Genomic DNA, 14,076 nt, shown 5'->3' with positions numbered 1-14,076 from the left:
GAGGAGGGGTCAGAGACCACCAGCCATGCTGAGCTGATGAAGCAGTGGCTTCTCGGTCATGTGACAAGTGATCCCATGTGAAACTATGAATGAACCACATGGGCTACAGAGGACATTTATTCTATGACAGTGGGTTCTATCTGCAACCCTGAAGATGAACAAGAACAGAAGATAAGGTGGGTGTATGTGCAGAGACCAGTGTCCTTCTGCTCCCTAGGGAGGCCAGGATAAAGAAACAGTACACGGGAGGACTACTTCCTGAGAAAAAGGGACTCAACTAGGGCCCACCACTGTCCTGCCACATGTCTCCGGATCTCAGAACAATGAGCCTCTCACAGGCAAGCCGTGTCCCACCTGCTTCTGCCAGATCTCCAAATCCGAGCCCAGTTCAACTTTCACACAGAGGAAGACTGTGAACCCTGCTGAATGAAAGGACTCAAGCAGAAAACATGTCCTTACAGGTTAAAAGAAAAAAAGTGAATTCATATGATACAGAGATTTCCACATAAAGGAAAACTTGATGGCTTTTGTTCCAAGTTCAGGCCTTTTGCTTTCTTTTTTGTCCGTGTAAAGAACTATCAGCACACTTTATTCTTGTATGCCAGTTCTTAAAAGGCAATGTGTGAGCATTGTCTATTAAAATACAACATACTGGGGTGGCGCCTGTGGTTCAAAGGAGTAAGGCACTGGCCCCATATGCTAGAGGTGGTGGGTTCAAACCCAGCCCGGCCAAAAAAAAATAAAAAACAAACAAACAAAAAAAAACCTTTATAGAAATGAAAAATGTAGCTTTCTATCTATTTATATTTTTATAATTTTGTAGAAGAAAACCTAGCCACTTATTTATGTCATCAAGTAGGCAATGAAAAATCCAGTGTGGCTCTCTTTTATCTATCACTACAGCAGCCAAAGCAAAAATTACAGTGTATTCAAAGATTCTTCCACAGTGTTTAAACCACTGGGCTTGATATCAATAATCAGCTAGCTTTGTATTTTAGAAATAGTAATATTATACAGGGAGTCCATTAAGTTCATGTGTAATTTTAAGTTGCACATTATTTATTTTAAATGGCACATGAACTTCATGGACCCTGTATTTTTTAAATTCCTGTGTAAGGCCTGCCTAGATTTCATAAGGGCATTTGATATACAGTTTCTACAGGTATTGTGTCCAACATCATATTTTTATTCTTGCATGTAGAAGTTAAATTAGTCTATACCAATTCTGCATTTCAACCAAGCCTTCACTTTGCTCATAATTAAGACAAGAGGGTTTTCTGAATGCTGTCTGGATAATTAGATGCTCATGCTGTAGATGGTTCTGTTAGTCAAGAGACATTTAACAGAAGTATCTACAAGAATTGCCTTTTAGCTGTACTGTGCTATTTCTGGATGGCCGCCAAAGACACTACAGCCCCTATGTTAACTATTAGTTCAGTGAAGCTTAAAGCATGACAGCAACTTTCTTACCTTTTTGTTTTCTAGTCAATAATAATAGGACAGATAAGATTGTTGATTGTTTTACATAGATGTTGATTTATATCAAAGTAAATGACAATAAAAGATGACTTCCTCCCACACCGAAGGAAATAGAGAAGAGTGTTAAGAGCTTTGTTTGCCTCCCAAGTCCGCAGCGCGTGTATGAGTGACACACCTCTGTTACTGCAGATTTTGCCATCTGGAGATGTGCAGCCTCGCTTGCTTTCCCAGGGGGTGATATCGCACTGGAATTCGCATTTATCTCCATGCCAACCAGCCTCGCAGTAACAGTTTCCACAGTAACACTTCCCGTGGCCTTTACCCAAAATGAATTTTATACAGTGAGGAAAAAAAGCAACTTTTAAAAGCAGAATTAACTTTCTACCTCTTTGTGATCGTTTTTTGCCTTTTGAAATAATATAGCAGCTCCATATTCCTTGCTTAAAATAATCAAATTATACAGTTTCCCCCTAAAAAATATCATATACAAGGTTCTGCTTATACCTGCATAATTATGCAAATAAATTAAACCAAAGTGTCCTTTAACTTTGCCCAGACAGGGAGCTGACGGAAATAAAGTATTGTTAAAAGAAATGACATGAAAGACTATTAAAATCTATTACTTCTCCATCTCAATGGCGCATCCAATTGAAATGTATGTAAGCCTTCACCCCAAAGACAGTTCTTAAATTAGTATTTCAAATATTTCATTTCAAATCAGCTGTTGAGAAACCAGCAGTGTATATTTATTTAGCTATACATCAGAGTGACCACACAATATTTTTTTTTGAGCATCTTTCATTCAACTGTGTTGCACAAGCAGTTATAGTTCCACCATGTGGAAGAGAGGTTTTCAGCCTGGTAAATGCTTAGTCATCCTTTAGACCAACAAAATGGCAAGGTTCTTTGGTCTCACAATCAATTTCCATTCTACCTGTCAAGGGGGCACAAATGATAGGTAAGGGCACCCCCACCGTGTGTCTAGTCACTCCTTTCCACTCTTGCCTCTCTGTGATGTGTTCCTGCTCACTGTCACACCCTTGCCTTCCCCACTCACATCTGTCAACCCTCCTACAGAGTCCTCAGGGAATGCCTTTATCCCAAAATTCACTTCTTTGGCTCTTCCTTCTTTGTAGTTAATTGTGTCACCTACACATGAATGTATGTCCTTTGTCCTGTTTTGTTTTTAACCTATTCTTCCTGTGTTGCAGGAGTTTGTGTTTTATAGATTTATGGCTGAAGTCTTTGCTCTTTCATCTCTTTTCTCTGATAGCCTATCCCCAGAGGGCCCATGCAAAACTGATCGTGAGGCTATTTTTCTTCCTCCGAGTAGCATATTTTCATTATTAGGGCCTGTCAAACTCACATAAGAAGCAGGAAACAGAATAGCACTTTCTGGTCTCCTACACTATTCACGTCTAAGGGGAGACTTCCACCAAGCAGACGTACATTAGAAAGACAGAGACAGACAGATGAAGAGGAAGAAAGCTGTAGTGACAGGCAGAGAAAGGGACTGAGGCCAGAGCATGCAGTGCCATGCTTTCTGTCTACCTGGGGTATCCATGGTGAATAACTTCTTAGCCTAAGAGATAATGGCCGTTTTTACAACAAATTGTAGTTTTAAATTTGCTTACTAAAGCAAATGCAAAGACTATCAAATGATTTTACCACTAAAAAACTATATCATCTCTACATTTTATTAACTTAAAAAGATCTTGACATGTGCACGCAGCAGAAATATTTTCTGGTGCTATATCACAAGCGACAGGAATTCAACACTACACTGGAAAGAAGCCAGACTGTGCACTGATCACCTTTTCTAGGAGTCGGGTTTTGTAAGATCAGTCAACTTATTAGACTAGAGAATTTATTGTTTCCCTGTAACGTCAGGCTACATATGTTAAGGATATTGTGATATTAACAACACTATGTTGTGATATTAACAAATTATCAACACTATATGTTGTGATATTAACAAATTATCACAAATATACATTGCTCACACCCAAATTCTTTGAATATTTATAAAATTCTGTATTAAATTAGGACTTTGCAAGGAAATCATTGAGTGTGCAGCTATGAAAAATTAAATCAGATATCCATATAACTCCAATGACAATATTGTGACAAGACACATCTGAATAATTCAGTCAGAATGCACACTTCACAAGGACAATGCACATTCTAGACAATAAACATAATTCTTTGCTCTGAGTAAACTGATAAAGCAAGAAAATCTTTTTTTTTTTATTGCTTCACTGATGGACTATAGAATCATCTCTCAACTGACTGGTTCTATGTAAATGACACATGGAAAGATTTACAATAGAGAATAGAGACTAGAGATTTACATAGAGAATGCATGGTCTATGCATTCTTGGGTGACCAAGGCAATATCACCCCCAAGGGTATTTACTGGAGTGCTGGTGTCCTTGGTCAGACTTTGCTCCATGAAATTGCTTAATCCTCAAATGGAAATAATAAGTAGAAATTTTGAGAGTAATACATTCACTGTTCTTTGAAGCTAATTTTTTATATTTATAAATGCAAATAGACTTTGCCTTGGTGGTATGTTACAGAACACAATGGCTCCAAAGAATGTTCCCTTCCTCTTTCTTAATCTGTGATAATTAGAAATGAACCATCAAGAGGACAAATACGTAATATTTGTGGGTGGATTCAACTAATCGATCTGGACTGAGCCCTTTAGAAAAAAATTGTCGGAGTAGCACCTAGCTTAGGTTACTGGCTTGGAAAAATGAATAGAAGATTTTTGTGTTTGCTTTATGGTGGTGCACTGTGCAGCTAGAAGACCAAGGAGAAAGAATTGAGTTGGCCTAAAATAAGAGTATCTGGATGACTGCAGACATCAAAGCTACAGAAATCTAATCAAAGGGACAACTTGTCATATCCTGGTGACACTTTTTCAGGGTCCTCTGGTTCCTCCTGGCCTGATCTGCCCCCATTTCTTCTAGGGAAATACTTTTCTAAAACTAGTCTTTCCAAAGGGAGGACAGATGTCCACGGACAGGTTTCTTGTCAAATATGAGTGAAATATAAATTCAGAGACGAATTCACCTAAACAGAATTTAGGTGATTTCCACTGCTTTCCTTTTCTAGTATTAGTGAAGGTTGCAAATTGAAATTCTGGGCATGGCTGGGCTTGTAGTTCAGTAAAGAAAAGAAAAGAAAACATTGGTGGTGAGAACAGACTCTCCTCACAGAGCTCCAAACTCCCTGACACCGACTCAGTTGTGAGTGGTTGGGGGCAGCAACACGGTCTTTGGTGTCAGACAGTCACAAGTCTAAATTCTACCATGATTTGTGCAGTGACCCAGGGTAAGTTACCTAATTTTTCCAAGTCCCAGTTCCCACATCTGTCTCTGTGCATAAAAATAATTCCTACCCTAGAGTGATTTATGAAACTTAACACAATAACCTAAAGCCCTTGCAGCAGTACTTGGTACCGTCAAACACACAAAAAGCGGTACAAGAGAAAAATGGAGGAAGTGACAGTGCTATATAGAAAACGTCACCAAAAATGTTACTGAAGGGTAGAGTCTGTGAGGAGGGAGGACGTAAACTCTAGGCTAATAACCCCACTGGCCTTCAACGTCCCAAGTAGGGCAGGAGATTATCTAAAGGTATGTGGTTTAGAAAGGGGAGGAAGACTAAAATTAAAACATACAGCTAAAAGAGTAGGAAAAAAAAGACCAGATAAAAGCAGCTGAGCTGAGCAGAGAAGGCGGCATTCCAGGACCGCTTCAGAGCAATGCAGTTGGCCTGTTGCCACAATGATAAGGCTCTCCTGTGGGGACAATTTGGTCTTGCATTCAAGAAGTATCAGTCCACTCTTAATGCCTCAGTCTAATTCTCCTTATGTGAAGTATTTTCCAAACAAGCATAGGTTTAAATTGAATTAGTACACCTAGAGCAGAGATTCATACAGAGATGAAAGCACAATGAAATAATAAAAGCAAATACTTTTAAATTAATTTCTGCAGAGTCAATATACATACCTCCACATATTTCTTCTGTTTCATCGTCTATGCATTCTCTATCATCACACTCACAAAATTTACCATAAACGAGTCCTTTTCCATCTGAATTATCACACTTACACCTGCCGCAGTGACATGTACCTAAACCATTAAAACAAAGAAAAGATCAAACATGCATATAAATTATCACCAATGAATTTTTATCCTGTTTCAAGAGGGTAGATAATTTAAATTGATTTAATATTCTAGTTATGTATCTCTGTGGGTTTGACGAGGTAGGGAACAAGCTATTCTTTCCTGAGATTATTATAGCATAGCAATTATAACACACAGCTATTATTATTGATCTCTAAAAGTTTAATGAATGTAAATTCGACCTCTCCAAGTACAAAGCTACTATGTTTGGTACGTGTCCATCCAACCAATGCAACCAGTGAATATCTTCTGATTGCAGCTGAGTCTGCAGTGAATTAAAGCAGAAAATTCTAGGCTTTGTGAGGGAAATAAACTTGGTTATCTTCCTCACCAGTATTTACTCAACGCTTTGCACATTGTTTGGACATAATATTTATATAATGAATATTGGTAGAAACAATTTGTTATCAAATGCATAAATGAAAAACCCATGTGCCTTAGATAATTTCTCATTGTCAGCATTAGCTGGTCTTCATAGACGTGTTCTTGTAACAATGGGACCAGACTGGGTTTTCTTAGGTCTTGAGTCCTGGAAACTCACCAGAGTATCAAGGGACCTGACAGTGACAAAGAGGTTCTGAAGTCATCTATTCTACCACTGGCCATATATTCATCCAAGTCATGGTTTTATTACATCCCCAAGAGTGAGTTAGCTGAAAGTAATATTGCATTTAAATAATGTTGAGGGGTAGAAAAGTCACTTGAGGAACTTCCTTTCTAAGGAATATTTTTGAGGTTTTAACTCATCATCACAGCAATCAAGGCTTGATCACTCACCAGAACCCCCCCTCCAGAATCTGAAAATCCAACAGGGGTTCAAGCCGGCCATAATCTTCCTCTCACAGTTTTGTTTAAGTAAAAGCAAGGTGATAAAATACAGAAGTGCAAAGTGTTGCAGAAGCACCTAGCCAAGGGATTTCCCAGAGACCTGGGGGTCAGAGACAGAGTCTCTGAGGAAGTGAAAGCCAAGTGAGAAGAGCATGGCCAAGAGAGGGGACACGGTGAGCAGGCTCACAGCCAGCAAGGGACAACTGCACAAGCTCTGTGACAAAAAGGGACAGAAAAGGGACAAAAATCAAACAGGACTGAAGTATACAAGTAACATGAGAAAAGGTCTGAAATAAATAAAGCAACAAGGGTGTGTGCAGTTTACAGACATCTTACAGGTCATGTAAAAGATTTCCAACCTTAAGAATGATTAGGAGACAAAGAGGTGCGCTCAGCAAAAGGATCACATGATCCGGTATGGGTTTTTTTTTTTACCAGATTACTGTGGCTGCCATGCAGAGAATAAGTGAAATGAAGCAAGTGTGAGATAAGGAAATGAGTAAAGAGGCTGCTACATTTGTCTGCAGGAACGAAGATAGAGGCTGAGATAGACGATGGCAGTGAACACAGAAAGAAGCAAATATGTGTGGGGATGTTCTCTGGAGGAGGGGACCGCACCTGGCTCCTGACGGGGTGAGAGGTGCAGGAGGAGAAGGGACCAACATGTCCTGATATTTGGCTTAGGCTGCTGGCTACGGCATTCTGTGTGTGGTGCACTGGAGAGCGTGGATTTCCGACTAAGGCAGCCGTGTAGCTGAGCCCAGGTTTAGTCCTCACTAGCTATGCATTTTTGAGGTCATTAATTTCATCTCTAACTCTCAGATTCCATATCCACAGATAATCTCTTACTTCATAGGACTTCTGTAAGGACCAAGTGATAAATGTATCACCTATGTTTTTTCTAGAAACACTGCTGGGCTTAGTGCATGGTAGACTTTCAGAAAATTTTGGGTTCTTTCTCTTCTCCTATTAAGATGTGGAGTATGTTAGTCATATTTCCAAATATTTTCTCCAAACTCACCTTATACTTATGGACCCAGACAATGTCCTTATTTTGTTACCTTTTGCATGATTCCATTACCCAGATCTCTTGCAATTTGTTATTACCTATACAAGTTTTTCTCACAGTTTTGCAGAATTTGAGCTTGTTTTTCCACCTTAAGAATGCTCTTGTGAATGTCACTTTTATTTAGTATCATTCTCTTATTACTTGAAACCAAATGCTACAGTTCATGCTACTGGTTCATCTGAATTTTGTTCTCCAATTAACACTCTTCTTTTTTCTTTTCACATCTATTCCTTCTGCCCCTCATGGATCCAGTTATTTAACTGTCCTGTTACGTAATAGGTTACTGTCAAAGAACCAGATGGTATTAGGAATAATGAGATGGTGAAAATTAAAGAAATCATAGACCAGGAAGAAAGAGATAGATAATCAATACACTTTCTATAACACTGCCCACAAATACGTTGTGAATGCCTCTGTGCACACGTTTTTTGATTTTACACACACACTTTATATACCTCTTGCCACATAAATTATACGTAACCAGAAGACACAGGATACAAAGGCATCTGTTCCATGGCAAATGCTATGTAAAAATTTTAAACCTCATTTTGGGTTTATGAATGAAAGACAAAGTGAAGGTGAAAACTATTGAGGTTTATCTGGCATATGAATAGAATTCCAACAAGTGGAGATGAAGAAGAGACTTTTGATGTCAAGAAAGAAAACTCAGGATAAGGAATAAGGATGGAAAATTAAAGAACAGTGATCTCTGGCTTGAGTTTAGGTTGAAGGTAGATAGGAAAGGGTCAGAATATGGTAATGCAGTTTATAGGAATTTAAATTTTATTTGGTGGAAGACCAAGAACCTTTTATGGTTTCCGAGGAGAGAGCAACTTGGTTAGGGTTGTATATGCAGAAGTGTTTTTATAGGATTTTTGTTTTGGAGGTTCTTCGGAATTTTTTTTTTGTTTTTCTTTTTGTCAGAAAAGATGGGAAGGAACAGTCTCTGCCTCTGAATTGTGCAGTTCCTCACTGATGTCCCCAACAGCAGGCTCACTCCATCCACACCTCGGAACCATTCCTGGCGGATACGGGAAGTTTACAGCAGCTCAGAGACTTCCTGTCTCAGCCATCGGTAGAATTCACAACTGAGCCTCCAAGACATGTCATATGGAAGCCCAGGCGACAGTGCCAGACTCCTGTGCTCATGCTGTGTCACGCTGCTCCTCCTTCTCGGGTGCCAGTTATCTTAGTCTCTGGGACTGGCCTTTAGCTTTGTGCTAGATTATTTTAGCTCTGATTTTTCACAGTGCCTAAGATTGCAGACTCTTTCCAGGATGACTTACCAGACTTGTACACCAGCCTGTACCCCTGTGCAGGGATGCTGGGGTGCATGCTGAGCCTCACCTCTCTGGGCCCCCACTGAGTGAGTTTCAGCTCTAACTCATCCTGCCCTTCAGCCTTATGCCACACTCCCTGTACCCCATCTACCTCATCTTCCCCTTCTGCTCCCAGCCATTCCCAGGAAATCACAATGTGATATGAAAGAAAGAACTCAAAGGCTAATGCTGGGCTACTGCAATTTGGGGGCAACAGTTCTCAATTAGGCTGTTGGGAATAAGTATTAAAAGGAAAGTGAGGCAGGCGCAGTGGGTCACACCTATAATCCTAGCCCTCTGGGAAGCCGAGGAGGGTAGACTGCTTGAACTCCAGAGTTCAAGACCAGCATGAGCAAGAATGAGACCCCATTTCTACTGAAAATAAAAAAATTAGCCAGAAGTGGTGGCAGGTGCCTGTAGTTACAGCTACATGGGCAGTTGAGGCAGGAGGATCTCTTGAGCTCAGGAGTTTGAGGCTGCTGTGAGCTAGGATGATGCCACAGCACTCAACCCCAGAGTCACAGAGTGAGATTCTGTCTCTAAATATTTTTAAAAAGGTAAAAATGAGGTTGCCAAAGTAAACCGTAAAAGGCTTAGATACTGAGATGAGAGTGAGAAAGAAAAGATGAAATGTAATACTGAGTATGAACTTAACTTTTGCACAAGAATCTCACCTCTGGTAATTTACCCTGAGGATACATCTCCAAAAATACAAAAATACATATGCACCAGATCATTTTGCGCATTGCAATTTGCAAGTTCAAAATATTGGAAATGGTCTAAATGCTCAAGCATACGAGGTTGAATAAAATATATCACATGCATGGAATTCAGTACTGTGCTTTTGGAAAAAGAATGAGAAAGATTTATGTCAACTGATATGGAGTGAATTCCAGATACATAATATTGAGTGGCAAAGGCAGAATGTGGCAAAACATAGATAGTGTACTACCATTTGCACTAACAATAAATAAAAAATAACAACACACACATATAACCTTTATAAAGAAACAGACACAGATAAGGTAGAAATAAGCCCAGGTGGTTACCTATGAGGTTGAGGGTAAGCAGGTGGAAGGTGGAAGGATGACAGTGATGATTCTCGGGGCGTGCGTTCTTGCCTGGGTTTAACTTTGCAAGCATGTTACTTTTCTTCACATTGTATAGTATAATTATATAGAAGAAGATGAGGAAGGGTTAAAAAACCTAAAACTGAAAGCAATCTAAAATAAATCATCTCAACTGTACTTCAAATGAGAACCATAACCACACTAAAAGAGGAGAAAATAAAAGAAATCCAAGTAGCTTATGAACATAGCATTTGACTACAATTCTCAATCCTCTGAAGAATGAATTCCTTGAGCAGATCATGCCAGTTAGGCTTCATAAGTGATCACAACCTTGTTTGATTTGCAAAAAAAAAAAAGTGAAATTTACTTGATCCACTTCTTATAAATGCCTATATAGTAAAGAAAAAGAGAACTTAGGTTCAAGCAATCAATAAATTCATATAACTATAGATGTTCCTACAGAATAGATCAACTTTACAACAGCCATCCATCAAATATTTTTCTTTGCTTTACTTTAGAGTTCATCTTATAAAAGTATCCTTTTGCATTCTCTTAGTGGAGAGACCTCTTCCAGTTTAGAGCCGCCCAATTCATGAATTATTGTTTACTCAAATAAACTCCTTAAAAAAATAAATATTATGTATATATATATATATATATATATAGAGAGAGAGAGAGAGAGAGAGAGAATGCCTCTGTTTACATTTTCATACTAGTCTGTCTGAGGAAAGAGACAAGAAGTAAATACACTCCAGTAGAAGCAAACATCCCCAGTGCTTTACAATTTTTATCCTAACATCATTATTCACTGAAAGGAATCAAGGATCTTTGGAGAAGTGGCTGATTCCAAAGCTGTGGCAAAGCAAGTACAAGACCCTGGAATATTTTGTTATGCAAAAAAGTAAAGACTGTTAAAAATGAAGCAAACAGAAACAACGGAGACACGTCACAAGGACACAAAAGTCATGCTGAAGAGGCTCCGCTGTCCCGAAATGAATAATACATCCTGGAAATAATAGGAACTGGGGTTCCAGACTGATAATAAATCATTAAGCAAATGAAATATCCAATAATTGGTAAATGAAAGAGAATTCTCATTTGTGGTAGAACACTGAGTGTCAACTGGTAAAATATGGAATGAATATTGGAGCTCATAAATCATCATCTTAAAATTATCATTGTGAATACTAGATCAGAGAAGTCATCAATGGATGATAAAGGCAGGGTAATTTTATGAGAAACAGAATACATATAAAAAAGCTTTCAAGTGTTTCCTCATAGACTGCTTATTTGTGAAAAGCGTAAATCAGTAATAACAGAATTGAGACATCAGACAACACCATGGCCAGCTGGTCGAAACTGACCTCACCAATGAGAGCAGACGGCTATCATGTCCTCCCAGAGAGAGCGTCTTGAGTCCACAGAATCATCTATCTGTTATTTTACCTAAGAATGTATAATATGCATCTTATCATAAAGAGGCATCAGATAAATCTAACGCAACATTTTATTTTTCTGAAAAAGGTTGGGACAATTTTATTGAAAAGTTTTAATGCTAAAACCTAGCATTTTAACTTTGAAATAAAACTGTGAAAATGGTCCAGACTAAGAGGCTAAAGAGAGATAAAAACTAAACACAACATTTTCCATAGACTGGATCCTCTAAGAAGGGGGGATACTTACTGTAAAGACCACTACTGGGTCCCTCGACAAAATTAGACTATAAATGATAGAGTAAATGATTGTATCAATGTCAGAAGAGAATACAAATATCACAGAAATGGGTCAGTGTGTTTTGTACTTTATCAAACATATTTTCTCCTTCGTGGTATCTTAATGTGGTGAAGTATCTGATTAGATTCCTTAATGCTGAAACACCTTTGGATTCCTAAATTAACTCTTTTTGGTTTATAACATATTATTTTTTAAATATCTGGATTTTATTCACAAGCAATAAGTAAATCTAAAAACAGAGAATTCAAATCCAAAACAGAATTCACGTCTCGCTACTGAAAGAAGTTTGAAAGGAATGACTTTCAAGGTGAAAGAGGCTATGGGGGAGGTGTGTGCACGTGTGTGTGTGTGTGTGTGTGTGTGTGTTTGCAGGGTGACGGTTACAAACTGGAGGTGGAGAAACCCTCCTGAGAGGAAGGAAAGTGTGAAGTGCTGGAAGTGAGAAGGACATCACACACCCAGAACGTGACCTGCCTGCTAAGACCAGTCGTCTTGGTTTCCTGCCCATCAGCTCACACCTCTCTGGGCGTGGGCCTAACTGCTATAAGCAAAGCACCCTGGCTGAGTTTAATCTCCACAGGGTATTTGTCACCATCAGACTGTGGAAAAGTCCTGGTTCTGGCTGTAGAAGGGCCCTGCAGATCAGGCAAGGTTTAGGAGGGCAGATATTCGCTCAGGCAGTCCAAAGTGCACCGTTAGTGTGTAAGGCAATGAACCGAGTTCCAGACCCACAGTAGAACCACTCTGAAGGACCACAGAAGTCCAGACCACACCGCCAAACAGAAACCTCTGGTGTAGGATGCAAGCACTGACATTTACCACTTTCCCCTCGGGATGTTCATGTTGGATCACAGCTGAGGCACTGACTCTGAGGCTGCACGTGACTCTGAGGCCAAATGTTAAAAGAGTAATTATAGTAACACCAGCTAAATGTCATTGAATCCCAAAGTGCAACTGTTTTATTTTATATGGTTTTGCTAACTAATTTTTAAAGCATCTCTGTAATTTTTTAAGACATAATTTTAAATGATTTCTGTGAAATGTAGAAAAAAAAGTTCAAACACAAAATCTTGCTGTCACTATATTCTGCAATGAGCTTTGTAACCAGAACTTCTTAACATCTATCCAATTAAAAAGATTTGGTTCTATTTGATGTGACGGTATTAATTCAAAGCATCCTTGTTCTGTAACAGAAAATAATTAAGTCAGTTTATATAAATCCATTTTTAAAGATGTAATATAGTATTCAAAATCGTGGCTCCCAATTCATACAATGTGGCTGGGGTGCTGTTTCCATTGAATATCCTGCTAGGAGAGGCATTTGGAGCAGCTGGAGAGTCTCCAACTTGCCAGTCCCAGCAAGATGAAATTTTGTTTCTATTGATTTATCCAAATTTTACTTCTAAAAAATATACTCGAATGTAGTCTCACTCCCTTCAACATTTCTCCATGCCTACCTATTTCTATTACAAACAAAATTTAATTATTTCACTTAAGAATTTTCAGAGGCTATGCAGGTCATTCTTACCTGCGTTCGAGCAGACGACATCTTGAGAATTCTTACACATCTGGTTACTTTTCTTCTTTGTCAGGTCACAGTGAGTTGGGTATTGGCAGGCGTCTCCAGACCATCCCTCGTCACATTTGCACTTGCCACAGTCACACTCCCCATGGCCTGAGGATTGAACAACATCCACTTAGACTGCGCTGTAATAAATTCAAACACATGGGTATCACAGTGGCTAGTGTGTAGTGCTATTATACATAGTAGGATGGAATATGGAATACGAGAATTTCATTTGAACAATCAACTTTGATAAATGATTGTAAAAACCATCAAATTAATTTATAAAGGTAATACATCAAAAATCTAATAAATTACATGGTCAGAAAATTCAGCACTGTAAAAGAAAAGAAAGTTCCACCCTCGTCATTTAAGAGAAGAAAAGCCCAGCAGAGATTGCTTCTCCTTACCTGTACCTTATAACACATAAAGCCACAATCTGGGGTAGGGCAGGTTACAGGAAGCTCCACTCAGCTAAACGTTGGCCGTATGTTTACTTGAATTAAACATGTAATGAAATTTTACAGAAATATAAAATATCATCTTGGGATAAGACTAACATTAAAAATAGGTCTATATTTTGTTTTATATTCATCTGCTTCCACAGAAACTTCTCAATCTTTAATGCTCTCAATAGTTATTTTGCTTGATGGCAATGCTGTTTTTATTTTTGTGATCAGTAACTGTATTAAGACCTGCTAAAACCTACTAATAGGCTCAGCGTCTGTAGCACAGGGGGATGGTGTCGGCCACATACACTAAGGCTGGCAGGTTCAAACCCAGCCTGGGCCAGCTAAACAACAATGAGAACTGCAAT

At 38.8% G+C, this 14,076-nt stretch overlaps 1 protein-coding gene across 1 annotated transcript in view; it reads right to left on the bottom strand.

Annotated features, from left to right (window-relative positions):
• ITGBL1 (integrin subunit beta like 1) overlaps positions 1–14,076 on the bottom strand; it is a 225,319-nt gene that overhangs the window by 114,935 nt on the left and 96,308 nt on the right. The window contains exons 3-5 of the mRNA XM_003789634.2: positions 13,224–13,370; positions 5,499–5,621; positions 1,655–1,795 (exon numbers count right to left, since the gene is read on the bottom strand). Of these exons, the coding sequence (XP_003789682.1) occupies positions 1,655–1,795; positions 5,499–5,621; positions 13,224–13,370 (411 nt within the window). The remainder of the gene's footprint in view (positions 1–1,654; positions 1,796–5,498; positions 5,622–13,223; positions 13,371–14,076) is intronic.

The sequence above is a fragment of the Otolemur garnettii genome, unplaced genomic scaffold (genome assembly GCF_000181295.1).
Source record: "Otolemur garnettii isolate 467f Iridium unplaced genomic scaffold, OtoGar3 scaffold00034, whole genome shotgun sequence".
Taxonomy (NCBI): domain Eukaryota; kingdom Metazoa; phylum Chordata; class Mammalia; order Primates; family Galagidae; genus Otolemur; species Otolemur garnettii.
The sequence above is the reverse complement of the archived record's forward strand: the minus strand, read 5'-3'. Positions and strand labels throughout refer to the sequence as shown.